General features: G+C 37.0%; 1 protein-coding gene across 15 annotated transcripts in view; it reads right to left on the bottom strand.

Annotated features, from left to right (window-relative positions):
* Window positions 1-19,869, bottom strand: part of IKZF2 (IKAROS family zinc finger 2) — a 163,196-nt gene extending 143,327 nt beyond the window's left edge. The window contains exons 1-4 of one of the 15 annotated variants that reach the window (XM_047870251.1): window positions 19,731-19,859; window positions 17,634-17,737; window positions 16,088-16,136; window positions 15,189-15,296 (exon numbers count right to left, since the gene is read on the bottom strand). In XM_047870251.1, the coding sequence (XP_047726207.1) occupies window positions 15,189-15,296; window positions 16,088-16,121 (142 nt within the window). In that variant the 5' untranslated portion in view covers window positions 16,122-16,136; window positions 17,634-17,737; window positions 19,731-19,859. Of the gene's footprint in view, window positions 1-14,957; window positions 15,149-15,188; window positions 15,297-16,087; window positions 16,137-16,481; window positions 16,501-17,633; window positions 17,913-18,081; window positions 18,221-18,536; window positions 18,864-19,006; window positions 19,270-19,730 lie in introns of those variants that run through there. The other 14 variants (XM_047870249.1, XM_047870246.1, XM_047870252.1 and 11 more) reach the window with 14 other exon arrangements.
* Between the last annotated feature and the right edge of the window lie 6,675 nt (window positions 19,870-26,544).

Raw genomic sequence — 26,544 nt, 5'->3', positions numbered from 1 at the left:
TAAGTAAACAAGTCCCCGCTAACAGATCACTCTGGGCCAGGTCAAGAGGAGGGCACACGGGCAGTCAAGTCCTGCCTCAAACGCATCTTCTGAACTGCCATCCTCAAATGAAATGCATTACCACTACTGCGCAATTACCATTTCAATTATATCCCTCACAAACAGAGCAGGTTTATTTGTGATTCGCTTTAATTAGGTAATTTTAGTTTCATTTCTTTAGTAATTGATTTGAATACAACAGAATTAATAATTGCCTCATATCTGCACAGACGTTTCTTTTCAAACAAGGACTGACAGCACTCAGATGAGGAACGAAAATATCTAGTCATTGATGCAGATATCTTGTGTTTTATTGGCAATGCTTTTCACTTTTTTTTTTTTACTATCATCACAGTTGTTGGTGTAAAAGCATATCCTTCGTAGAAGACTATTTAATATAACATGTTTGTGGAGTCTATTTCTTAGCTATTTGATTCAAGTTTTTTCTTATATTCATTGTATCTAACAATAAAATAATACCTTCCATTCTGGTTTACTTACCACGTGACAGTCACCATTCTGGAGACTTTATGTATATTATTCCTAATGCTCGCCACTCCTCTGACAAGGCAGATATTAATGTCCCTGTTTTACAAACTGAGATGCCAAGACATGAAATATCTGCCTAGGGGTCACAGATCTGACATACAATACCAGGACTCAGTTTTTTACACTATGGAGGAAGGGGAAGGGAAAATTCATTTAATCCTGTAATTTAAAAAAATATATATGCTTATTATTTTCTAGTAATAAAATGCTTAAGTACTGCCAGGAAGAGTAAATTCCTCAGAGACGGCTTAAATAAATATTTAAGTTCAAGTTTTAATGAGCACATTGTACGTTAAATGTGAAAGCATTTCAAATAGTGTAAAGTATCTTAAAAATAAAATGTTACTTTTAATAGGCTTAAAAACAGTTTTCTTAAGCAAGTTAAACATATACCCTGATCTTGTTTTTATTATTTATGAGCTTAGCAAACTTTTCATTCAACAATAATACATGTGTAAAGTTCATCTCATGTCTGATAAATTTTTACTGCAGTATTATCACCAGGTTAATTTTAGAAGAGTATTCCAGTGGGTAAAAGCCAACCTGGGAATTCTAAGTCTCTGACAGAGTATGGTCTCAAGAAAGTCTTTTAAAACACTCAGTGCTTGTGTCTTAGATACTTCAGGAGGAAAATGGAAAAACAACAGATCAGAGAACAAAAACTGGATGCAAAACCCCATCTCATCTGCTCAATATCAAGTTCCTTCCTCATTGCCACCTCCCAAGAGGGAAAAAAAAAAAAAAAAGCAGAGAAAGTTCTTACTGTTTCTGTCAGGACTATGGCTTTCTCTAACTCCCTAACCCCTTTCCCACTGAAGTGAAATAAAAAGGCAGCTGAGGGACAAGACCAAAGTTTACCGTATTGGTGATAATTCAGAAATACAACCAATTAGGGTACCTCTCACACACAGTATATTTATTACACAGTCACTTTTGCAAAAGGTAAAAGAAACAGACTAGTCCAAAGTGACCATAATACCACTGTTTATGATAGCAAGCAACCTACTATAGGTGCTAACAACTTCACTGCTTCCATCTACCCATCTTTCTAGAATGATACCCAGAGTACTCCAGTTATTCTAACCACCCCATCTCCTACTCCTGGCTTTCAGATATCTGAAGAAGTAAATGTCTATTGAATCTCAATATTTATCATTCATCTTCTACCAGAAATCATTCCAACCTTATTGCCCATTCTTCATCATTCAAACAGGTAATTTCTTTAATTATAAATAAATTCTTTATACTTTCTGAAAGAAGAAAAAAAGGAAGGAAAGATCCTATTTTTCTTTTGTCCTATTCCTCTCTCTGGTAGATCTAGGAACTCTAGTGGATTCCGTGGCTTACCTCTCACTGCTGCACTCACCACATTTATTTTCTTTCTTCTTGAGCTAGCTGGTTTTTTAGTTCCCTTACACTTCACACCTCTGCTCTTCCCGTTCATATAATTGAAGTTATTTTCACAGGTCCTACTCCCATTAGTAACATACCACAGCTGTCTTGCCAAAAACAGCGTATCCTTAAAAGATTTAATATAAAAGTTAGCAATACTCAATGGAGTTTTAAATTGATGAACATGAGGGGCACCTGGGCAGTTCAGTCTGTTGAACGTCGGACTTCGGCTCAGGTCATGATCTCATGGTTCATGAGTTCGAGCCCCACATCAGGCTCTCTGCTGTCAGTGCAGAGCCCACTTGGGATCCTCTGACCCCCCTCTCTCTCTGCCCCTCCCCCACTCATTCTTTTTTTTTCTGTCTCAAAAATCAATGAACATTTAAAAATATTTTAAAACTTTAAAGAATAAACTGATGAACATGAAAAAGAGACTAAGGCACTTTTTAAAAAGTAGGGGCGCCTGGGTGGCGCAGTCGGTTAAGCCTCTGACTTCAGCCAGGTCACGATCTCGCGGTTCGTGAGTTCGAGCCCCACGTCAGGCTCTGGGCTGATGGCTCAGAGCCTGGAGGCTGTTTCCAATTCTGTGTCTCCCTCTCTCTCTGCCCCTCCCCCGTTCATGCTCTGTCTCTCTCTCTGTCCCAAAAAAAATAAATAAACGTTGAAAAAAAATTTTTTAAAAAGTAAACATGATTGTCATCATATACAGGTTACAACTTTTTTTTTTTTTTTTTTAGAGGGAAAGAATGTCAATAGAGGATCAGGACAGAGGAGAGGGAGAGGGAGAGGGAGAGAGAGAGGGAGAGGGAGAGAGAGAGGGAGAGGGAGAGGGAGAGAGAGAGGGAGAGGGAGAGGGAGAGAGAGAGAGAGACAAAGAGAGAGAATCTTAAGCAAGCTCCTCGCTCAGCGCAGCTCCCTACACAGGATTCGGTCTCATCTCGTGATCGTGAGATCATGACTTGAGCTATAAAAGCAAGAGTCCGACACTTAACCCACTGAGCCACCCAGGTGCCCCTACAGGAGGGAGGGGATAACTTACTCCACTCAGATTTATTTTGGTATCATAATGCTATGTCTCCTTACCATTTCTGGAAGTACACTGATATGTATATTACTTCAGTATCTCATGCTACGAATGAATATCACTCATAAAAAAAATGCAGCATATATTACTTTATTTGGAAATTCCACTGTATTATAGCAATTAAGAAAATACCTTATACTAAGACTAAATCTAAAATGATATTGAAGGAGTCTGAAGACACCATTTTTATATGAGAATACCCCTGACTTCAGTATTCACCATTAATGGCAATAGTCTATTTTCTTTACTGTATAACATCACTGAAATTTCAAAGTTAAATCCATGTGATCAGAGCTATCATTGGTTCTTACAGAAAAGTTTCAGACTTTTTGTTTGAGAAGATGTCTGACTGAATTAGGGTGTTTTTTAATTACACAAGTAAAAGATCTTTTGTGAAAAATACAAATAATGCAGAACTATTTGGAATAAATGACAAAATGCCCCATTTACTCTCCCAGACTCCAAAATGAATTCTATCAATAGTGTGATAGTTCTTTCTTGTCCTTATTCTTTGCATTCACATGTATGCACATACACAAATGCACACATAAACGCACATATGCTTTTAAAACATATATGGCACTTTCTTGTACATACAGTTGTATGGCAGCAATTGTTTAGTTAATGAAAGCTTCTCTGATTTACTGGAAAAATATTATCTCTTCAAATTCATTACCAGCTATTGTACTCAAAACTTTGGGGCCAACTAAAACTACTCAAAGTCATAAAAATGTTTTTTTTTATGCAAAGAGCCTTACTGTAATAACAATTTATGTAAAAATAATTTATTTTAAATTGTGGTTTTTTTGGGGGGGGCACAGAAAGAGGTTTCTTTTTTGTCTGTTTTCGTTTCCAAAAAACTGAATCCAAAAACTGTCATTAGGTCATTAATGTGTCATAGTTCAGACAGATGGTGGTGTGTAATTCATATTTTGAGAGTTTAAAAACAGCAGACTCCCAGAAAATATATTCCCTTTTCTAGTTTGCAGTTATGTCCACACAATATCTATTACTGCTTTCAAATATTTTGTGAACATTCAGCATTAGAATAGAATTCATGTCATATTTCAAAATACTATATTAGAATCAGTTTTTAAAGTGTTTGGATTTTAAAGCAATACCTAAAAATGACCAGGTATGATTGGTTATAATGTTTATTTTTTAAACAAGGATCTTTATGAAAATCACCACGACAAGAAAAAATTCATTTTGTTGTAGAAGAAATGACACCTCTTTAGAACTCAACCAGAAATTCTTAAAGCTAATTCAACAGAAACAGAGCAATGCAGCATCCTAGCACTTCAAAAGATGACCAAGTCCTGCATGCTGTATCTTAGTAAGAAGGTAGGGTTGATACAGTGAGGTGTAATAAGAACTATAACTTCCATGATAATAAGAGAGCAATGACAAAAATGTCAAAGGTGTAGACACCCAGAATGTTAATTTATTAGAACGTGACTTTACACTGATTAATTATATGCTCCACAAAATATCTGGAGTGCATAAGAAAAGTTAATTGAAGCATTTCATTTTGTACATGCCACTAAAATTAGTTTTAAATAAGTGGTAGAGAACTGATTTCAAAATTATAAGTATGTGGAATTCAATCTGTAAACTCTAAATGTGCTATATAAAGATAATAGTAATGAAGATGATTATGGTGACCAGAGAATATTCATGGAAACATTTACATTCACTTGATTCCACTGAACATGATTGTATAGAATTAGAAAACTTAAAAGCTGTTTAGAATCTCAAAAACCATCTTTTAGGGGCTGATCTGAAGATTACAAAATTTTGGTGGGGCGCCTGGGTGGCTCACTTGGTTGAGCATCTCAGCTCAGGTCATGATCTCAGGGTTCATGGGTTTGAGCCCCACATAGGGCTTCTCACTGACACAGTGTGGAGCCTGCTTAGGATTTTCTGTCTCCCTCTGTCTCTACTCTTCTCCTGCTTATGTGTGTTCTCTCCTTCTCTCTCCTTCTCTCTCTCAAAAATGAACATTAAACAAAAAAATTAAGATTACAAAATCTTTTTTAGAGTGAGACATGGTTAAAAACAACACATTCCCAAACAGAGAAAATCACAAGTTAGGATTTCAGAATTATTTCAATACCTAAAAATTTAACTTTTCAAACTTCCTCAAATAGGTCAGAAACACATTACTTTAAAATATATATTGAATATAATCATAAGTATTCCCTTAATTCAACAAATAACTACTAGAGAATGAAGAGATAGGGCATGGTCATTTTCCTCAAAGATTCACATCTGGAAAATCTATGAGTAGCATTTCTGTAATCAATGTCTGGCCCCCAAATAAAGCTGTATGCTTTGACAAATATTCTCAAATTCACATCCAGTAATTAAGATAGCCTTCCTTATTAGCTAAACTAAAATACCGTAATTTTGTATAAAATCTCATTTGCTTTCATCAGACTACTACAATGATTGCATGAAACTGGTGTAATATTTGTTCCTCTTGACCTATAAACTAAGAGCACTTCTAGATCCCCAACTAACTTAAGGTGTCCTTCTCGGGTGGCAGTGCTATCTCCCATCTTCATTTAAAACTTTAAGGGGCACCTAGGTGGTTCAGTCAGTTAAGGGCCCTCCACTTGATTTCAGTCATGAGTACAGGGCTCATGTTGAGCCCTGTGTTGAGTCCCCTGTTGGGCTCCTCACAAGGCATGGAGCCTAAGATTCTCTTCTCTTTCCCTCTCCCACTGTCCCTCCCCAGCTCGTGCTCTCTGCTCTCACACTCTCTCAGAAAAAAAAAAAAAACAAAAAAAAAAACTGATTTTAAGACGTCTTAAATTGCTGACCGTATCACCTATCAACGTTTCTGTGAAGAGAAAATAGAAGTGTGAATTTAAGGTAATAGTAGTTGGAGTATCCTTATATGCATTATAAGATTATTTTTAGAGTTAAGCTATAAAATCAACAATCAACAAATCTAAATCAGGAATGTAAAATTACACTAAAGAAAATTAATCCAACCTAGGCTAGCAAAATTGGTTGTAACCTGATTACACGTAATAACATGAGTTAAAGACTGAATCCGAAGGATTTAGCCAAGGAAGCTGAGAAAAAAAAATAACTCCTACAAGTATTTTGGCTGAACCTATATCTATGCAATCTAAATCCATGTCCATCCAGGGAAGAAGAAATTAGACAATGGACTTAACCATAATGACCAAATGGCAATGTTATCTCTATCGTGATGCTGAACATATTAGGCTCTCTTAGTCTGAGGCCATTAAACATTTGAATTATATAACTAACTCCTTTTCTTCAGATTCTTTGCTTACCAAGGTCAGTTCACAAGAACAAAATATTCTAGTCAAGCCAAATGGAGTCATCCAGATCCTCTATTATTTGGTTGGGTTTTTTTGTTTGTTTTATTTTTAATCAATGTACAGACATAAATTGGCCTTCTGATTTTAAATATCAATTTTATAAACTTGTTTATATAAGTCAATCCGGAGATCTGAATCCACTCTAAGTGTGCTGCCAATCAAGTTTCAGAACTTGTAAGGCTTATGGCCAAATCTTGCATCATAAAAAATTTCTTGGGGAAATGTTAACCTTTGGGAACCTACTTGAAAGCTTGTTGCATTTTCATCTCTGTTTCACTGTGCATCTTCAAATTTATATACTTTTGAACAACTCTTGGTGGTAAAAGGTGAGAAGCAATTCATTCATTTATAATGGATATAACTCACGGTAAGTACACCACACTTATTTGCTTCTAAATGCAATAGGATTATTAATGTCTCAAATAAAATACGGATTCATTTGGAACCTGAAAGACAATATCCCTCTCTACAAAACTCTTAACATATTTTTTGTGCCCCAGCATCAGCAGTGCATCACACAAAGTAACTCCTTAATAAATGTTTACTGGATCAATGATTGAAAGATGAAAAATATCTCTCTAGAGAGTTCTGAATCTCCATATACAGGAAATCTCAGATGAAGCATTTCCATCATTAACATTCATTTGGAATTCTATGGTGTCTCAGGTAATCAAAGCTTACATTTTTAAGATGGAGTTGTATTATGGATATTTTGAGATAATAAATATATTTATTAAGATGTTTTCCATATCACATCCTAGGTAATTTTACCCCAACAGGCACAGTATTATAAACTTAAAAACAAGTTAAATAGGTACTAAACCATTTTCAAATGAAGTATATGGTATACATTAAATTTATGATTTTTAAAAATAAATAACCCTAATAGATATGATACTAAATATACCACAAAAACTTAAAGAGAAGGGCCAGCATATTTTGTTTAAAAATCAGTGAGTCAATCGCTTCAACTAATCCAAATTCTGAGACTAGCATAAGAAGACTCCATTAAGCAGAAATTTCATTAAAACCTGTATTCATACATTTCAATACAGAATTTTGACTTAACAGGGCAAGTAGGAAAATAAAATCACTGATCAAATGCTGGGACTTACTCATGGAATAACTTTTTCAAAATACTAAACTACTGTTCAAGTAATACAGTAGCAAATAACAAAATCACAAGCTACCTATGAGATTTCCAGTATAATCTGTCCATATGCCTGATTGCTATCTTCTCCCAAATCCTACATGTGCTTCAAAGTCTCTGGATCCAGAATTAAACTAAACTAAATCTTTTCCTGGAAACCTCTCCAGCATTTCCTATCCTCCCTAATGGAACCTACTACCATTTGTCCAATAATCTAGGAGTCACCATCGTGAACTTCCTTCTCTCCTTAATCCTACTACCCAAGTCCAATCCACTTTAAGCTATGAAATATTTCCCAAATCCTTTTCTTCCTTTTTGTCCCCACTATCACCAGCACTCAGAACTTCTCACTCAACCATTGCAATAGCTGTTAAAAATACCCCTGCATCTAGACAGGTCCTCATCCACAATCTTTTTTTCCCCACAGTACAGCCAGTGTGATCCATGTCAATCAAAAGACAGAAGTCATCTGCTTTGTTAAAAGCCTTGGCTCCCTTGAAAATGAAATCCAAAATTTCTCTTATACAAGATATTCCTTCATCTTGCCTGATTAATTGTGCAGAGTCATCTGTGGCCTCAAATCCTGGGCACCAACCCTCACACTCTAGAAATACTAACCTGCTTTTATTTTCCAGAACATGCCATGCTATTTCTCAGCTCTCACGGTGGATACTTCATTTACTGAAAAAGCCTTCCACTTCTCTCCTAAATCCTCTTCCTTTGATAAGTCTCAGCTCAAGCGGCCTTTTTTTCTAGGAAGACTTTCTCAACTAGTACCACCTTTCATTCCACATAACAATCAGAACACTGAGCATACCACAGTATAATGCCCTGCTCACCCGTCTTTCAAACTAGAATGTGAGCTCCTGGAGAACAGTGTACTATTCACCTCCGGATTTGCCTTGCAGTGCCTGATGCATAAAAGGTAGCTTATAAACTTGCTGAATTAATCAATTAGAATAATACAGCAACATAGCAAATGCCTAGAACTGATAATCATACGTTTTAAGCTTACTTCAAAAGTGAAACAAGTAACTATTATCCCCAAACGCACAATTAGCAACAATCAGGCCTGCAATGTGATTAGGTACCACCAAATAAGAATTTATGGTACCACCAGAAGCATCAAAGGAGGTGAAATTTTAGATGCAGATCTTCTTTTTAATTTTTTTAAATATTTATTTCTTTTTTGAGAGAAAGAAACAAAGCGTGAGCAGGGGAGGGGCAGAGAGAGAGAGAGGGAGACACAGAACCCAAAACAGGCTCTAGGCTCTGCAGTCTCAGCACAGAGTCCAATGCAGGGCTCGAATTCATGAACTGTGAGATGATGACCCAATCCAAAGTTGCATGTTCAAACGAATGAGCCACCCAGGTACCCCTAGATGCAGACCTTCTAAGAAAGAATTGATTATAGATATAGATAGGTTTCTCTATCAAATGAACTTTTTATTTTTCTATTCTTAATGACTGGTATCCTTGAAGCACCAAAGGTAAGCAATGATTTTCATTACATATAACCAAAAACATAAAACTATAGCCAGGAACACTGAAACCCAATAAAAAGAATTTCCAACACACAAATTCTACTTCTTTGTTAACCAAAATCTTCACACATGCTTTAAATAATAGAAATGCTTTTCTTCAATTTTTACCCTGAATTCTTAGAAACCTCTGTGTCTGTTCCATGGATGTACATAATAAAAAGGAAAGAGCAAATGATCTGAGTTTCAAACAGAAATGGATTTGAAAACAAACTCTTTTTATTATGAGTCACTGATCGATGATAAAGCAAAGACTCTTCTGAGTGATAGCAGCAGTGATTATTTATTGCATCTAAGCATACACCAGCAACTGTGCAAGTATTTTGTACGTATTACTTCATCTAAACCTCACAGCAGTCCACTGAAGTAGGTATGGCTTATCCCTATTCTACAGATAAGGAAACTGAAGCTCAGAGGAACTTCTACAGATAAGGAAACTGAAGCTCCCTATTCTACAGATAAGGAAACTGAAGCTCAGAGACATGAAGTAACACATCTAAGGTCACACAGCAAGTGGGAATTCTAACACAGGCATGTATAACTCCAAAGCGTGTATTTTTAAACACTTACAATCTATTGCTTCTGTGTCTCAGTTTTCTGTATTATAAAGTGGAAGAATTACTTCCCTCACAGAACTGTTATGGAGACTAAGTGAAATAATATGGACGTATCTAGCATAGTGTTGGGCATCCTATATATACTCAATAAATTATGCTCTCCGTCCCTTCCTCACTCCAGTGTAAACATTTATCATAAGGGATATATAGTTCCCAAATACTTCTTACCTATTTCAAAGCATAGATATTCTGAGTCTTGATTAATTCCAAAAGGAAAATACTACCAGGTCCATAAATATATTTGATCCAAACAGATATAAAGGGAAAAAAAAATCAAAGAAAAAACCCAACACATTCCACCTAAGTTGATGACTGTCCCCCTGCTATTGATTGTTCAGAACATCATAAGATCAAAATATATCAATATTTAAAGTTAGGAGAAAAGAGCATGGGACCCAGAAATCTCAATTCATTACAGCTTGAAGGAAGACTCCCAAAAGAACCTAATAAATCATGTTACATTAAAAAAAAAAACAAAACATACTTCCAGTAGGGAAGACAGATTTGGAAAAAGACAGAGGCAATAAGGATAATACTTGTATAATAAGTTGATTTGTTTGTTGAAGACAGACTTTTATGCTTATATTGAAGCAGTCTAAAAATGCCAGGAGGGGGAAATGAGGGGCAAATAAAAATATACAGCATTTTTACTGTTAATTCCCTACACATACATACTTCCTATAGTTTCTTTTTTTCCTTTTGGTTTAGTTCATAACCATGAACCTCTTACCTCTGATAGGTGTAAAGAAGTAAAATCAAACTTGGGGTGCCTGGGTAGCTCAGTAGGTTAAGAGTCCTACTCTTGATTTCAGTTCAGCTCATGATCTCAGGGTTCATAAGATGCAGCCCCTCACTGGGCTCTGTGCTGACAGTGAGGAGCCTCCTTGAGATTCTTTCCTCTCTTTCTGCCCCTCCCCTGCTCTCTCTCTCAAAATAAATAATTTTTTTTTATTTTTTTTAATGTATATATATTTTTTAATGTTTATTCACTTCTTAAGAGACAGACACAGAGTGTGAGCAGGACAGGGACAGAGAGAGAGGGAGACACAGAATCTGAAGCAGGCTCCAGGCTCTGAGCTGTCAGCACAGAGCCTGATGCGGGGCTTGAATTCACGAACCATGAGATCATGACCTGAGCCAAAGTCAGATGCTCAACCGACTGAGCCACCCAGGTGCCCTTAAACTTTTTTTAAAAAAGGAAATAAAATCACACTTTTCTCTTCATTTCCAGACCAGTAAAAAACTAAATGTATGCTGGATGGATATATATATATATATATATATATATATATATATATATATACACACACACACATATATGCATCTAAGTACAATAATTCAGCACAGAGTGAGTTCTTACATCAAGCCCGTCTGGTGTTATATTAGGGTGTATATCCCATGGAAATCCAACCAAGAGTGACTGCCAAACGAAGCCACAGAAGACAATTCAGAAAGCTGGTCAGTCCCATAATATAAACAATATTTTTAAAAGTGCATGAGAGCATCTGATATCACTCCACCTTCATAATAACCTTCCTCTACTTCTATAATACAGTTTTGTCACCAAAACATGAATCAGTATTGGACATGGCAGGCACCCTGAGATAATAACATTATAAAGAGATATCAGTTAAGTGATGTAACTAACCCACAAGGTAAAATCACAGTTTTATGTCCCAATCCTGACAACTCCATCCTTCTGTTAAGGGACCTAAAAGGCCAATTGATTTCTTCAGACCTCCATTTCTACATAAGAAAAATGGAAATCATAATACACTTCTGCTTCATAGGCTCTAAAAATGGAAACTAGCTAAGAAAAAAAAATGAATGTGAAGCACTCTGAAAAGAATAAACTAGATTCCCTGACCTGATTATTGGTCAGAGTCTTGTAAAACTAGAATTACTACTTCTTCCAATTCCACACATGCCACCTGGCCATCAAACTGACTGGTAAATAGTATTGACGGCAAAGGTGATCCACATAGAAAGTTTTAAAGCAATAGAAACAAAATCTGTGTCACAATGTATTTTCATACCATTAACTACCTCCAAGGGAAATTTACTTATTGGCATTATAAAAGTATAAGATAAAACGTGTAAGGTTACAAATTTTTGTACCTTAAATTTTGTTTTAAATAGTCGGCAGCACGTATAGATAGAACAGTTTGAAACCGATATGGAAGCAACTATGCAAGAACTGGAGAGGAGCTAACCCAGAAACAGAAGGAATCACAAAGGCCAAAATACAATATGGATTATTTTTATATTGTTCTATCTGAGTTGTCTGTTGCACATTCTTAACTTTCAGATTCTATTTTTAAAATCACTTAACACTGTGTATTTCCAGTAGCCATCAAGGCATATACTGTCATCCCTGACACTGAAGATTGTCAGCAGACTCAATATGCACACTAATGATCTCAGGCAACAATGCCCATCTTCTTTATCAAAGAGATCTTATTCCAGAAGAAAAAGTCTAAAATTCTCTAAGAAAATTCATTCTAAAACATAGGAAGTAGCTACTGTGAAATGGTAAGATCCATATCGCCTCTCAATTTTTAAGATTATCTTATGTGCTAAATTTTAAAACCCCAAACTGTCAGACATCATAACATTTTTAGTTTTCCCCCAAGTTGCCGATGCTCGTTTCTAGCACTGTCAAATAATGATAGCTGCTGTCATTATTTTTTATACAAAAACTGGTAGCAAGTTGTACAGACACCCTTCATCTTAGAACGGTCATCAAATAACCTAAATAAAGGATTAGTACTTTGTGCTAAAACTGATCACTTTCCTAATACCAAAGTAAATGGGCTATCACTGGTTATTGATACTTTATTGCCAGAGTGTTATTTGATTTTTTTTTAAAAAATCAAAGGTTTTAATTCTTTTAATTTTTTTTCTAAGCTGCTTTAAAATAACTTTCTTCCTCTTACACATATAGTCCTGTCCTCTCCTTGCTGCTACTGAAGGTTATCTTATTCTGTCACAAAGGTAGTCCCATTACTTTGGGCTTCAACACTTTCAATCAAAATCGCAATTGTTTTTGGATGCCACAGCCCTTCAGTAAGTATATTCGAAAACATAAAAAAAAAACTACAGAAAATAAATAAGCTATTCTTATTTGATAAAGTTCAACAATTGCATTTAAAAGGATTCAGGAAAACTGGTCATCTCAGACACAAGTGATCTGACAGGCCCCACACACACAAAAACTATTCCAAATCACAGAAAAACATCTGAGTGACCGATTTTAGGTCTCTTGTTCTAAGTAACAGACAAGAGTCCCTCTTCACCACTATTTGCCTTGGCAATCTAAAATGCTGATATTCTCCTGGATCTAACAGAAAGGAAAAATGGGTATCTTCTCCATCTAACACCTAAGTGGGTAACCTAGATACTGTAAATAGAGGCTACATAAAGGATGCAACACACAGCTCTGAAGTGAGAGCCAAATATTTAACCTGCAACTCTTTGGAAAACAACACGAAAACATGTGCAGCTTAGCCAAAGATTGTATTAACACAGGATTGCCACAGGCTAGTAAGTTTGGGGGCGGGGGGACTCTTTACCACATAATTTTACTGTTGTTGGGTGAGAAAAGCTCAAATGTTAAAAGCATAGTTCTTATTTGTTCAAACTGATGATACCCACACTCTGCGATGTTTACTTAAAATAAACGGATGAACCGCTTTTTTGAAGAGTACTTGTAAAACCAGAATCAAATTCACAAATAAAGCAGCCAATTAACAAGTATTTTCCTGCTGATATCCTAGTGGTGGCCAGGGGATGACAGCTAAGAGTCTATGATTATTCAAAGTTTCTAAAGTTTCTAAAGCTGACAGCTAAATATTAAGCTAACAGAAATTTTCGTATCAATCTATCTTTACTCTTTAGGAAATGAAACAAAAATTATCAGAGAAATAAAAATCTATTCTACCAAGGAACTAATAACATTAAATGTTAAAATATAAAAATTGTATTGCCTACACTGTAATAGTAGTATAACTTTTGTTAGATTATAGCCAACTAGCCAAAAAATAAATAAATGCTACAAGATGCATTACAAAAGATTAACACTATAATTTAACATACATTCACTCACTCACTATTAGTTTTTCTTTCTACGTGATAAATGAATTTCAAAGACTGCTTCCAGAACGAAATATTCTGGGAAATGCTTCCCAGTAATAAAAAGATAACTTTTATGTAAGTAAATTCACATAGTTCAATCAAAATTTCAAGCCAATAACTAATATCACTTCAAGTTAATGAACTGCAAAATGTATTCAACAGCACTCTATATACTTTTGCTTATAATTCAGAAGTCTTTACTATTTACAAAACCAGTAGTTTTATAATAACCTCAAGTTTTGAGAACTATAAGAAGAAACTGGAAAGGAAAATTCGTTCTCTCTGGATAATCAGAATTAACTTGAAAATATATTCATAATTTGGTAGCTGATTCAGTTTCCTTCAGTTATTAAATCTTTGTTTTTTAAAAAAAAGGGAAAAAATTTCCTTTCCTTCACACATCACCCAAATAGAAAACTTTCAAATTAAGTTATATTTACATATAAGCCAGATGTCCTTTCTACACAAGAATATAACACATAGAAAAGTATAAGGGAAACATAAGATTTCAAATTACGTTTAAGGAATAATAGAGCATTTGCACCTAATAACTAAACTGATAAAACATTATAATTAAGAGAAAACAAGCCATATTCTTAATGAAGTATTTTGTCTTCTGTCACGGACAGCATACAAGTTGCTCTTTTATTACACAAAAACAATGTTTACTACATCAATGAATGACTCTATCAAAAACAGTGGCCCAAACGGTCTATTCCTGCAAGTTCAAAACATCCTTCCTAACGTTCACAGTTCTTCCCTGGATACCTAGATAGTCTAAAACAAAACGCTTTCATTTTGTTGGAGAAATGGATTTAAATCAGATCCATAAATTTTCCATTACACTTCACTTCCAATGCTTTAGAGGAGAAACTTTCACATATTAAAAAAAAAAAAAAAAGTAACATTGCGATTCTACCACTGATGGATTAGCTTTACACCAAGGCAATGGTAAAATCATTTCATTTTTCTACTGTGAAGAGTCCTTTGGAAGTGACTTGTTTCCATATTCTTTTATCCAACAACAACAACAAATCTAGTCACAAACCTGGCAAGTCAAAACAATAACCAGCAAAGTCTAACATTTCTTACCTGATACAGGTAAGCACCAGCTCCCAAATGCCACCTTGGGATAGGTCAGACTAGTAAGCAGGCTCATATTTTATGATACTAGAATGGACAGGAATAAATCTGTGTTGTTCTTTCTTTAGCAAAATCTATAGCAGCAGCTACACCACAATGTGAGAGGACCCCAAAGACCTAACAAATTCAAGTGTGTCGCTAGAGAAATAGGAAAAAAAAAATCATAAAATGAAGACTTACTGCTTGTCATGTGACTTGGTGAGGCGTGCTGTCCATTGGGTGTGCTTGAGGTGAGGTCAATTGCCATAGTGGAGTGCTCCCTTTCAGGTGAAAGCTCATTGTCACCTGCTTTCACAAAATAAAATCTTTTGGTCTCTGTTCATTGTCACATAAAATCTAATCACCAACTTTGCTTCATACATGCAGAGGCATGCACAGCTTTGAAATTTTAATGTAATCCATTTCGGCCTTAAAAGAAACTATAAGGAAATATAATTTAGAAATATATAGCAAATGAACGAAATAAGGAAAAGCCATGACCAGCCCACAATAAAAAAACTACAAAATCTGATTATCACAGTATTCTTAACTGTAAAACACGAGCAAGTGGAATAGTCAATTTCTAAAGTATTTTTCAGTTGAAAAACTAAATTTTCTTTGAATACCTAATTTAACCATTAAGCATTGAGCATTTATAATGAGCATTTTTCAAAAATGCTATCAGAGAGTTTGATGTTTAAAAGGAAAGTTTCCTAAAAAAAGGTCAACTTAAGGAGCTTTCACATTATGTGTGTGAAAAATTAGGTTACAAAGTAGTAAATATTTAGCACATGCCATATTAGTAGACATATATGTAACCTGACATTCTAAACTTAAATGAAAAAGCCCAGTAGAAAAATGTTGATCTGCTAAGCTACTAACTACTGATTAAAATGTTATCAAGAATAAAGTGTATTTCTATATTTCCTTCGTTTTGCTTCTGTGCTGTTATTTTCTCCAACTCATTTAAAGGTGAAATTGTGAACAGACAGAAAATAAGAATATAGAATTCTTGACAAACAATAGTTCAGAAAATAAAATACAAGAAACACAAACGTAACTTTATTACCAATAACAAATTAATGAAAATGAATACTTACACGTTATATAGCCATCAATAGCCTCTGTTTCCATAGTCAAAGTGCAGTGCTGCAATACAAAAGATTATACCCTTTACACAATGATCCCTTTCAGTATCTGCCATTAAATGCTTAACTTATTTGAAGCTCCAAGCAATTAGCCCATGTTGGTGCTGCTGCAACCTGTGCCCAAGAAACATACTACAGTGTACTGTATGTGCTCATTTGCAAGTCAGTGAACTCTTTCTGCAAATGATCTGATTCCTGCTGGAGATAGGATAGGAAAGATAAGTGTGCTGTGAGATGGGCTGTAGCAAGAAAGGAATGACTCTCTTAATCAGAATTTACTTAAAGAAAGAAGACAAGAGGGTACACCTCAAATGTGCCAGCTTTAACTGGGATAGAAGTATTTTACCAGTCACTACTTCCCATAATCACACTGCAGTTTGAGGACTTCCCTGGTATACAGATAGCTCTATTCACAATTGTTGCAAGTTGGTTCATCATGTTCTAATAGGGAGGAGGGAGGACAAACAAACATAACAAAACAAAACAAAACAAAAATTTAGTGCCCAAGTGTGTCTGGACGGTTTCTGCAGCAGTTACCTTACTCCCAGACTTGTATTGACATTTTAGCCTACACTAAGTTCTGTGGAAGCACCTGTTCAATGTAACCTTAATTTCCTGCCAGACCATGGTTGGATACAAATGCCAAGACAACTTAATAGATTCTGATTTTGAAAATTTCATAAACTTTTTGCTCTCAGGAAGGGAATCACTTTTTTAAAGTTTGGGGAATTATTTCCATGCACCAATGACACAAAACAAGAAGTTAATTCTCAGAAACAAAAGTAAATTGTATGAGATGACACCCCCTAGCTTTGATTTCACATAATGAAAAGATCGATAAGCTAACTGTATTCTTTGAAGGAAAAAGTTTAAAGAATTGACATGTCCTGAGGAGATTTTTACTTATTTTTTTTTTCCTTTGGCCCTGGTCCTTTTTGCCTTTAGTTTCAAAACTCTCTCTGCACCAGCAGCTAAATTATTCACAATGAGCCATTTCTGTATTGATCGCCAAGTATATTTAGCCCTGGCTCCTGGAATTTCTCCATTACTTACTGGAAAACAGGCAGCTTCACTTCTTGTCTCCAAAACCACTTCCCTTCTCCCTCCCCTCCCCTTCTTCACCACCACCCTCCCCACTCCCCCCCCCAAAAAAAACTTTTCTTTCTTTCTTTATGGAATAGTCAGATCAAATTCCCAACTCAGTCACTACATAGCACTTAAATTTCAACCTGCTGTACTGTTATCAAATTCTTTCAAATTATGATTACATAAGGTTTTCAAGAAAGGCATCCGTAAAGTTTAAAAGGGGAGCAGTTTCTTCGGATATTTTACAAATGAGTTTATCTCTTTAAAAATGTACACATTTAACACACACATATTAAAAAGAAAGAAACGTCAGAGAGAAGCGAAAGAAGTCTGCCCCATCAATGAAATGGTTATTAACCCTCAGAGGAGAGAAAGAAAAAGAAAAGGAGAAAGAGAAACGAAATGTACATACAAAAGAAATTGTCCTTTGATTAAAAAAGATTCATCACCATTTCCAGCTCTGTCGGGAGATCTCAGCTTCTTCTAACCCCTCAAAGAGGAGGTGACAATGTCGGGCTGAAGATAAACGGAGAAAGAAAGAAAGAAGTTTTTGTGTTTCCCCCTCTCTCTTTCCCTCCCTGGCCCCCTCCAAGCCAAGCCCCCTGCAGAGTTCAAGGCGAGGAGGAAGGAAAAGCACTTTACAGGTGGGTCATTCCGAGCCCAAATCCTGCAAACAGATCGGCTGATAAACAAAACCAAGAAATGAGAGAGAAGGAACACCCCCCTCTCCTCCTCCTCCTCCTCCTCCTCCTCCTCGTCCTCCTCCTCCTCCTCCTCGTCCTCCTCCTCCTTCTACCCCTCCCCCTCGTCCCTTTGGGATGGTCTAGTAGGAAAAGTCACTCAGGAATGGCACCACGTACTTTCAGGAAAGAGGAGAAAAAAAAGAGGGAGAGAGAGAGAGAAAGAGAGAGAGAGGTCAGTCAGTGCTCCAGCAATGCGATTAACAAGAAGAGAAAAAACTTGATCCACCGGTTCCTTAAGAATCGACCAAAAGCTAAGACAAGAAAACTGAAAGAAAAGGTGGGGGGGGGGGGGGGGGGAGTAAGAGGGGAGGGACAGTCAGGCCGAACCCAGCAAGGAACCTAGGCCAACTTCACAGGACTGTTTTTCGCCCTTGGCAAAAAGAAAAAAAAAAAAAAAAAAAGGAAAAAAAAAAAAAGAAAGAAAGAAAGAAAAAGAAAAAAAAAAATAAATCTTAATTCCATCTCTTTCGCCCATACTAGAACCTGTCAAAGTGATTTAACTGCTGCCTTTTCACATGTGTCATACCAGGTTTTTTGCTTTTTAAAAAATTCCAACAGGATCTGGATATTACCTTCTATCAGGACAGCTGCAATTTATTCCAGGCTACTCAATCTTTCTTGGAATTCAAGTTAAAACAAAGCAAAACAAGTCAAAATCCATGACAGCTACAGAGATGAGAACTGATTAATCGATTAACATCCCCGAAACAGATTACAAGAAGGGGACGATAAATTAAGGCAGAAGACATCATCTTCAACCCGATTCCCTGAGCGTCCCTTTACAGAAATCATTATCCTAATCATAACCACAATCCATCCCGCCCAGAGAAAAATATCTATATTATCATTATTACTGGTTAACAGCAACAAGTCATTTGATCACATCACAGTGCAAAACGAGACGCTATATAATTACACTTAACTTTGAAAACACTCCCCCCCCCTGCAAATCAGATACACATATTTATATATAATCTATGAATCAGAAGACAAATAAAACAAGAGCTGTTCTTCACCACGCAAAAGCCAAGCGGAGATTTACCTCAGCAGTGCATGCAGTAAAATAATCCCATCACCCTTTTGTTTGTGTTTACTGTTAGTGTATCCTCTCTCTTTCTTTCTTTCCTGTGCCTAACGTGTGTTTGTGCACTGCAGTTGGTGGTGGAAACTAAGGCAGTGGATCTGTAGCTAAGGGTAATCCTGTTTTTACTTCCTCCATCTTCAGCGAGGAGCAGGGTTAGCCCGGGACAGCTGGTCAAACCCCGAGAAACCGATCCGCCGGAGCCCGAGCACATCTCCCCCGCCGGCCGGGCTCGCGCAGACGCCCGCGGGCGGAGGGCGGGCTGGCGGCGGCTGGCGGCGGGGCCCGGGGCGCGGGCAGGCGGACGTGCGTGCGCGCGCGCGCGTGTGTATGCGTGTGTGCGGGGCCTGGGCGCCGGTGCGGGTGCATCTGTGTATGTATGCGTGTGTTTGTATGTATGTGTGTGTGTGAGTGTGCGCGCGGGCTGGCGAGGGCGCGTGTGCGCGTGTCTGCGCTCTGGGCCGCTCGGCGCGCTCGGCAATCGATTACAGGACAAGTGCTGCCCGGCGGCTCCGCGACGCGCGCACTCCCTCGCGCCCACCCGCGCGCCGGGCCGCGTCGCCCCCGGCCCTGCGGCCCCCAGATGGCGAACCCCGCCCCCAAAGCGGGACCAGGTAACCCGCTTCCGAGAGTGCCACGGCGACCCCAGGTCGCTCCCTCCACCCCAGGCCATAATAAATCTCACGTTTTCAGCCGGCTGGGAAGGAAGAATTGGAGCGGTGAGGGGAGGTTCATTTCGGCCGCTTGAAGTTTTCTTTCAAACTGGGATTTGTGACGAGGCCGGGCCGAGGGAGCGGAACGAAGATCCAGGCGCCCGACGCGGAGCTCAGGCATCGGCGTCCTGGCCGGAGTCGGGTGTGCGCGTGGACCCACCCACTCAGGCTTCGCAATAAACTATGCGGTACAATTTCAGAAAACGGCTCCGGGTAGACCAGGACACGAATCAGGATAGAGGGGTCCTCGAGAACGGATTTGAGAAGTGAATTCAGGTCTGAGATGAAGCTCAGCTATTTTGAAAGTGCTTTACAGTGCAATTTTAAAATTAGAGTGTTTACTTGCTTTTTACTGCCCAGGGCTTGTGCCGCATTCACCAAAGTCAAAGGAACGGGTGAGGGTCCAAAAAGTTGGTCCCAGTGACGTGTTCAGGCCGTCAATATCATCAGGTACAGCACAGCTTTTTTATTTGGGAAGAATGTCTGGACCGTCATGGAAAAAGCAAATGCATATTTCTTCTACAAATAGTAGCATTTAGCATCTTACTTGACCACATTTGCAAAAAAGAGGGAATAGAGACTTCTATAATTAAAGGGAAAAGGAAAATGAAAGGAGCTGAAAATACTGAACTGTGTAGTCTGGGTGGCTTAAGTTTGAAAACACATGAAATTATCAGGACTGCCAAACAGCATTTCTGAGAAACCGTATCACAGATTGTGAAGAAAATCAATGCTGAAACAGTTAGGAGGAGGCATCATACTCCTACTCCTTTCAAGAATCCCAAAAATAGTTGCTGAGTTGTTGGGTGTTTTTTTTTTTTTTTTCTTCTTCTTCTTCTTCTTCTTTCCTGCTGAGGAAAGCGAAATGCTACGTTGAAAATAAAATCATCAACTATATCTTAAGCACTAGTCTGTATGTCTATAAAATTTTGAATTGTGTCTTTTCTTTAGATTTCAGGGAAGGAATTCATCCACATTAATAAACACCAAATAACAGATACCATAGGACTTGGGTAATAGCTGTATTTAAGTTGTATTGTTAATTACTTAAGAGTTTATGCATTGTATTTTTTAAAAACAGTTGTACCAACAGGCTCGTTTTTAATTATGGAAATTGGCAGTTGCTGCCATAGTGCAACAAAGATTAACCGATTTTTCATTGGAGAACAAATTATTTGGGCTCAGGTCAGCAACAACTTGCAGTTCCTGTGACTTCTATATTGGTAAGGCAGGTGTTTTTTGTTTTTTTTTTAAACCTGTTATCTAAATAAAAGTAATTTTCCTGAAGTCATATTTGGGAAAGCTGTGAACATAGAACCCCACAAATCATTCTAATCATCCCGGTAGAGAGCAAAGATTTTAATCCTAAATTATCTTAGAAAATTGGCATGTTGTTCATAATATATAAATTCCTAATATATAAAGAGTAATATAACTTCCCTGAATTGTCACAAGTCCTTCCTAAAAATTAAGACTGTATTTATCTGCAAAGTTATGGAGGTCCTTGGAAAAGCTGAACTAAAACATATTCAAAATTAAGATGAACTATCTGGATAGCTTAACCAATTTAATTACTAGTAGAAGAGGATCCATTGTGAAGTTTTAAGAAAGTATCCTCAAATTTCCCAAAGCTACCACAGTGGAAATAGTCCTTACCCCTGGCTGATAAGAGCTTAATTTAGCTCCCTTGAAAGCCTATCCTTTTCATGAGTTGCTTTCATTGGCTCCAGAATCACCAGAGGCACACTCTCTCCCTCTAGTGGCTAAGCATTCAGGCTCTTTACATTTGGTGGCCCTGTCTCCCCAAGAATGGGGGATTTGGGCAGGGAGCAATAGCTCCCAAATTTTAGAATGGCAAAGATCTTATAGCCACTTAGACCATTTGGGGGAAATTTTTACCTGTTTTTAACATGTTTCTTTCTTGTTTGCAGATTATGGTATGTCCAACTCACCCCCAAAAAAGTGAGTTATGTTTACATACTAAGACTAAGGGTTCTATTTCACCTTCTGCAGTTGAACAGTCCTGGCTCTGAGACACAAATGTACTTATAGAAAGGAACCTTTGTAAAAACTGTAGTAATTCACTTTTCTGACTGTTTTTCTCTGCAGTATTTATATAGTGGTTAGAGGATGTATTTATTTCCATCCTTTGCTGTAACTACACTGCACACATTTTTAAAGTACATATAGGGTTATACTATGCATAAAAACATACCACTAGGGAAGTGCAGTACTGTATGTATATAAATTTTCACTTTGGGGAGGTAGTGAGGAGGTGGGGAGAAAACATAACCCACACCCACCATTTTTCAAATAGATGCTTCTTTCTCATCCTTTGTGTCCCATCCTACCAGAAACTGTTCCTTCCCAGCACTAACCCTTATCCTAGCTCCTTGAACATTTCTTTCATTGTACAATCTGTAAATATTTTTAATTTGCTGGGTTTAAAAAAAAAAAAAAAGTATCCCCCCCCGCAGAATGTCTTCTTTTTAAGAGCAGAGATTGTGTCTGTTCTGCTAACAGTTGTTTTCTCAGAAATAGCACAGTGTTTGGCATAGAGTTGGTACTCAATAAACCTTTACTGAATGGATGACTATGGAGCTAATCACATACTCACTTAGCTTCATGTGTTAAACTGTTGTAAGGGCCAAAAAGGGTATGATAACAAAGATACATTCTAATTCCATAAAGATTTTGGTCAAGTCTTGGTTCATAAGTCATGTTACAAATATTAACAAGTCAGCTCTGGGTTCTGTCCACATGAAGAATGTGAACACCTGAGTAGACGATATAACTTTTACAAATATAAAAAGGAAGAATGGTTAAAATTGTACATAAATATAATTTTGAGTAAAATACACTTATGTGACCCCTGTTTCAAAAACAAATTATTTCATGTTATTGCCTAATAATTCATGAACCTAGTTGACTATCAAAGAATGCAACATTTAATTCTATAATCACTGAATGCAAGTAGCAAAAGAAATTTTTAATTTTTGTTAATGTTTATTCATTTTTGAAAATGAAAAAGCACAAGTGGGGGAAGGGCAGAGATAGAGGGAGACACGAAATTCGAAGCAGGCCCTAGGCTCTGAGCTGTCAGCACAGAGTCTGATGCGGGACTTGAACCCACTAATCCATGAGATCATGCCCTGAGCTAAAGTTGGATGCTTAACCAACTGAGCCACCTAGGTGCCCCAGCAAGAGAAATTTTTAAAAGGTAGTGTAGCTAAAAGGTGCATTATGAAGTATTTTGTTTTCTTTGGATGGTTTATTTCATCTGTGCTTGATTTAAAAACCCTAGTACCCTTTAAAGGAATTTTAACAAAAATGAATTTTTTCATTTTTCAAGGAATTTACTCCATGTTTTTAAGAGGGTAAGAGGGGACAAGTCTACACATTGCAATACTTTCCTAATAATAAAGGAGAAATTTTTGGAAAATAATTATATATTAATTATTTTTACTTAGATGGCTTCATTGTGCTAGACACAGAACATAATCACCCAAAGTAGGTTCCTTAAAGTAACTTAAATCCCTGAAAAAAGTTAAGATTAAGAAGCACACAGGCAAAATGTTTTAAAACTGATTGCTTGTTTTATTTTTGTCAGTTGTTGTTCTCTTTGAAGTGGTGTTCTCTTTTAAGCGGGATATAGAACAATGGTCTCATATTCTCCTGTCGACCTAGATTGGCACTATGAAGAAGCAAGCAAGCCAGAAATAGAACCATAATTTCAAAGAAAACATTCTAAGATACCAAATCCAGTTCATAAGTAAGACATATTAATACCTCCTGACCACATTGATAATCTGGGGTCTGCTGGGTGGCATGTGAGTCCTATATGGCAAGGGTCTTCTCATTCCATCCGCCTTGAACAATAGTTTCTTTTTTAACAATTCTTAAGAGTGTCACTTTGCAATTAGAGATAAGGTTCTTGTGCAAATACCCTTGTCCCTAGAAAAGGTAACAGGGTGACTTAAATTCACACTTTGATAGAATAATATCAGATTGCTTCTAAAGAGCACATTTTGATGTAGAGCAGAAGATAAGCTGTCTCTATCCCAAATGAGAATTATAAATTGTGGGAGTTAAACTTAAGGCCAGGGGGGTGAGGACTGGAGAAGTTTCTGAATAAAAATGAAAGTGTACATTTTTAAAGATGTCATCAGAATATACCATAGTTGCTTTAAAATGCAGATGTGTTCAGTATTTGAGGAAATGAATTCTATTAATGCAAAAATGAAAGAACTTTGAGCTGGGTCAAGTGTAGATAGTTGATGCTAAAAAAAAAAACTGTAAAAGGCATGGAGGAAAAAACTTCTTCTAAAACAACCTTAAAATTTATGAACATAAAAAGTATAATGAGGTTATTGAACTCTCCAAAAAAGTGTTAGCACAAGAGAAGAAAGAAATGATTCAACTTTCTGAAGACACAACTCACATACAGAAAGGATAACAATAAGGAGAATGCATTGTCTAGTGAGTATTAATTATTTATTTTTAAAGTATATTCATTTATTTTGAGAGAGGGAGAGAGAGCACCTGAGTGAGGGAAGAACAGAGAAAGAGAATCCCAAGCAGGCTCCACACTCCCTGCACAGTGCACAGAGCCAGACACAGGGCTTGAACCGATTAATTGAACCAGGAGATAATGACCTGAGCCAAAACCAAGAGTCAGATGCTCAGCCAACTGAGCCACCCAGATGCCCCTAATTTAAATATAATATAATAAACACTCTCTGGGGATAAGAAGGCAAACCAAAAATGATCATCTGACTTTGGAATTGGGAAGTGAAAATAGGGCAGATTAGCCTAGAGACCTTTCATACCAAGAGTTAGATTCTGCTAGAGATACCCATAGTCAAAGAAAGCAGAGTGATGACAGGTTACATCTCAAGGAAATACTTCATAGTTAAACCAGTGCCAATAGGAATGTGATCCAGTTTTGTTTGGTTTCATTTTGTTTTGTTTTGTTTTGTTTTAATCATCCTGTGAAAAGCTTTGTAATTACATGTCCAGTTTTTGTGAGAAGCCTCAGCTCCTTGTGAACCAAAATTCTTTCACAGTACAGCCGAGTCTAATCATATGTTTAAACAACCCCATATAGACTGAAGAAAATAGAAGACCACATTACCAACAGATAGTGAAGAAAAGAATCCAGGGATTCAACCTTCCCCCTCTTTTATAGCCAGATGGTGACAACTTAGGGAATTAAAAGCCACACAGGGATAGAAATGGGGAGCTGTTTCCTGCTTGATAACTCTGAAAGACAGTGTGTGGTTTCGAAGAGGGAAATTAATCAAAGAAAGGTCATTTACAGGTAGTAAAGTCAAATGTCACCTCCCCCAATTCTCATGACTTGTGGTTTAGAGAAAGGTTAGCTTAATATAGAGGTTAGTGTGGCATTCTGAACTGTCTCAAGACATGATATATGCAGATGAGAATAACACCATCAGTATCCCTCCCCTTAACAGCTATGTTTAGGCTTCAAAAAGGTATTTAAAACTTGACGTCATGGTGAGGTACTAGGCACCTGGGAAAGTCCCACTTAGTAGACTAAGTATATCATCAAAAGTCCTATAAACTATATTGCAGATATAGTTTTTAGCAGAGAGTAGGAACATTGCAATACTTCATTGGAAGATTATGTTTTCGAAATATACCATTTTTGAGAAATAAATATGCAGAATCTACAACACTTTAGATTGATGATATAACTGATCTCAAAGTTGGAGTATCAGGGCACCTGGGTGGCTCAGTCGGTTGAGCGTCCAACTTCAGCTCAGGTCATGGTCTCATGGTTTGTGAGTTCAAGCCCCATGTCAGGCTCTATTCTAACAGCTTGGAGCCTGGAGCCCTCTTTGGATTCTGTGCCTCCCTTTCTCTCTGCTCCTCCCCTGCTCACGCTCTGTCTCTCTCTCTCTGTCTCCTTTAAAAATAAACATTAACAAAATATTTTGAAGTTGGAGTATCAGTGGAACTAGCTATATACCATCATTACCATTATAGGCATTTACTTTATGCCAAACATCATGATAAGCATGTTACGTGCATTATCTCATTTAACCCCATAGCCATTTTTAACAGAGATAATGTTAGCCCCATTGTTCACATGCAGAAATTGAAGCATGAATACATTACTATCTTTTTCAGGATACCACAATGTCAGAGCTGGACTCAAAGACATGTTTTAAGTTTTAAAAAGCCAATAGTAATAACCACCATGATATACTGTCACCTAAATAGCCAAATATACTTATCAATCATACAGAACTGTTGATGCAGTTAACTCCAGCCTTTTAGGTAACTACTATCTAATATTGAACCACTTGGAAGAAAACCCAAATGTCTACGATATTCTTAGAAGTTTATTCGAATGTTTTATCAATATAGAACTCTACCAAATCCAGTGCCTATCTTGTGAAACATAACCTATTTGACATCTAATACTTTAACATCAGGTATTCATCTGTACCTTCCTTGAGTTCTTCTGAACCAGTGAATGACATGAGAGAACCATTGAGAGTGAATTAAAAGATAATCACCCCATAAAGAACTGAGTATCAATTAATGGCGACAAAGAGATAGAGACAAGATCTTAACTTTAAATTCTAGATCACCAAGCACATTTGCACTTTTGTTTCAAAAGTGATCACTTCTGATTCATTGCTTCCCCAAACATAAGCATCAAACTCCTTCCTTTTGTAGACTTAACTCACCTATGTGTGCAAAGAATGAGTGACTGACTTTGTGTAGTGAATATTGTCATTTAAAATGGTTTTGGTA

This window comes from Prionailurus viverrinus, chromosome C1, assembly GCF_022837055.1.
Source record: "Prionailurus viverrinus isolate Anna chromosome C1, UM_Priviv_1.0, whole genome shotgun sequence".
Lineage (NCBI taxonomy): Eukaryota > Metazoa > Chordata > Mammalia > Carnivora > Felidae > Prionailurus > Prionailurus viverrinus.
This window is presented reverse-complemented; position numbering and strand designations above follow the sequence as displayed.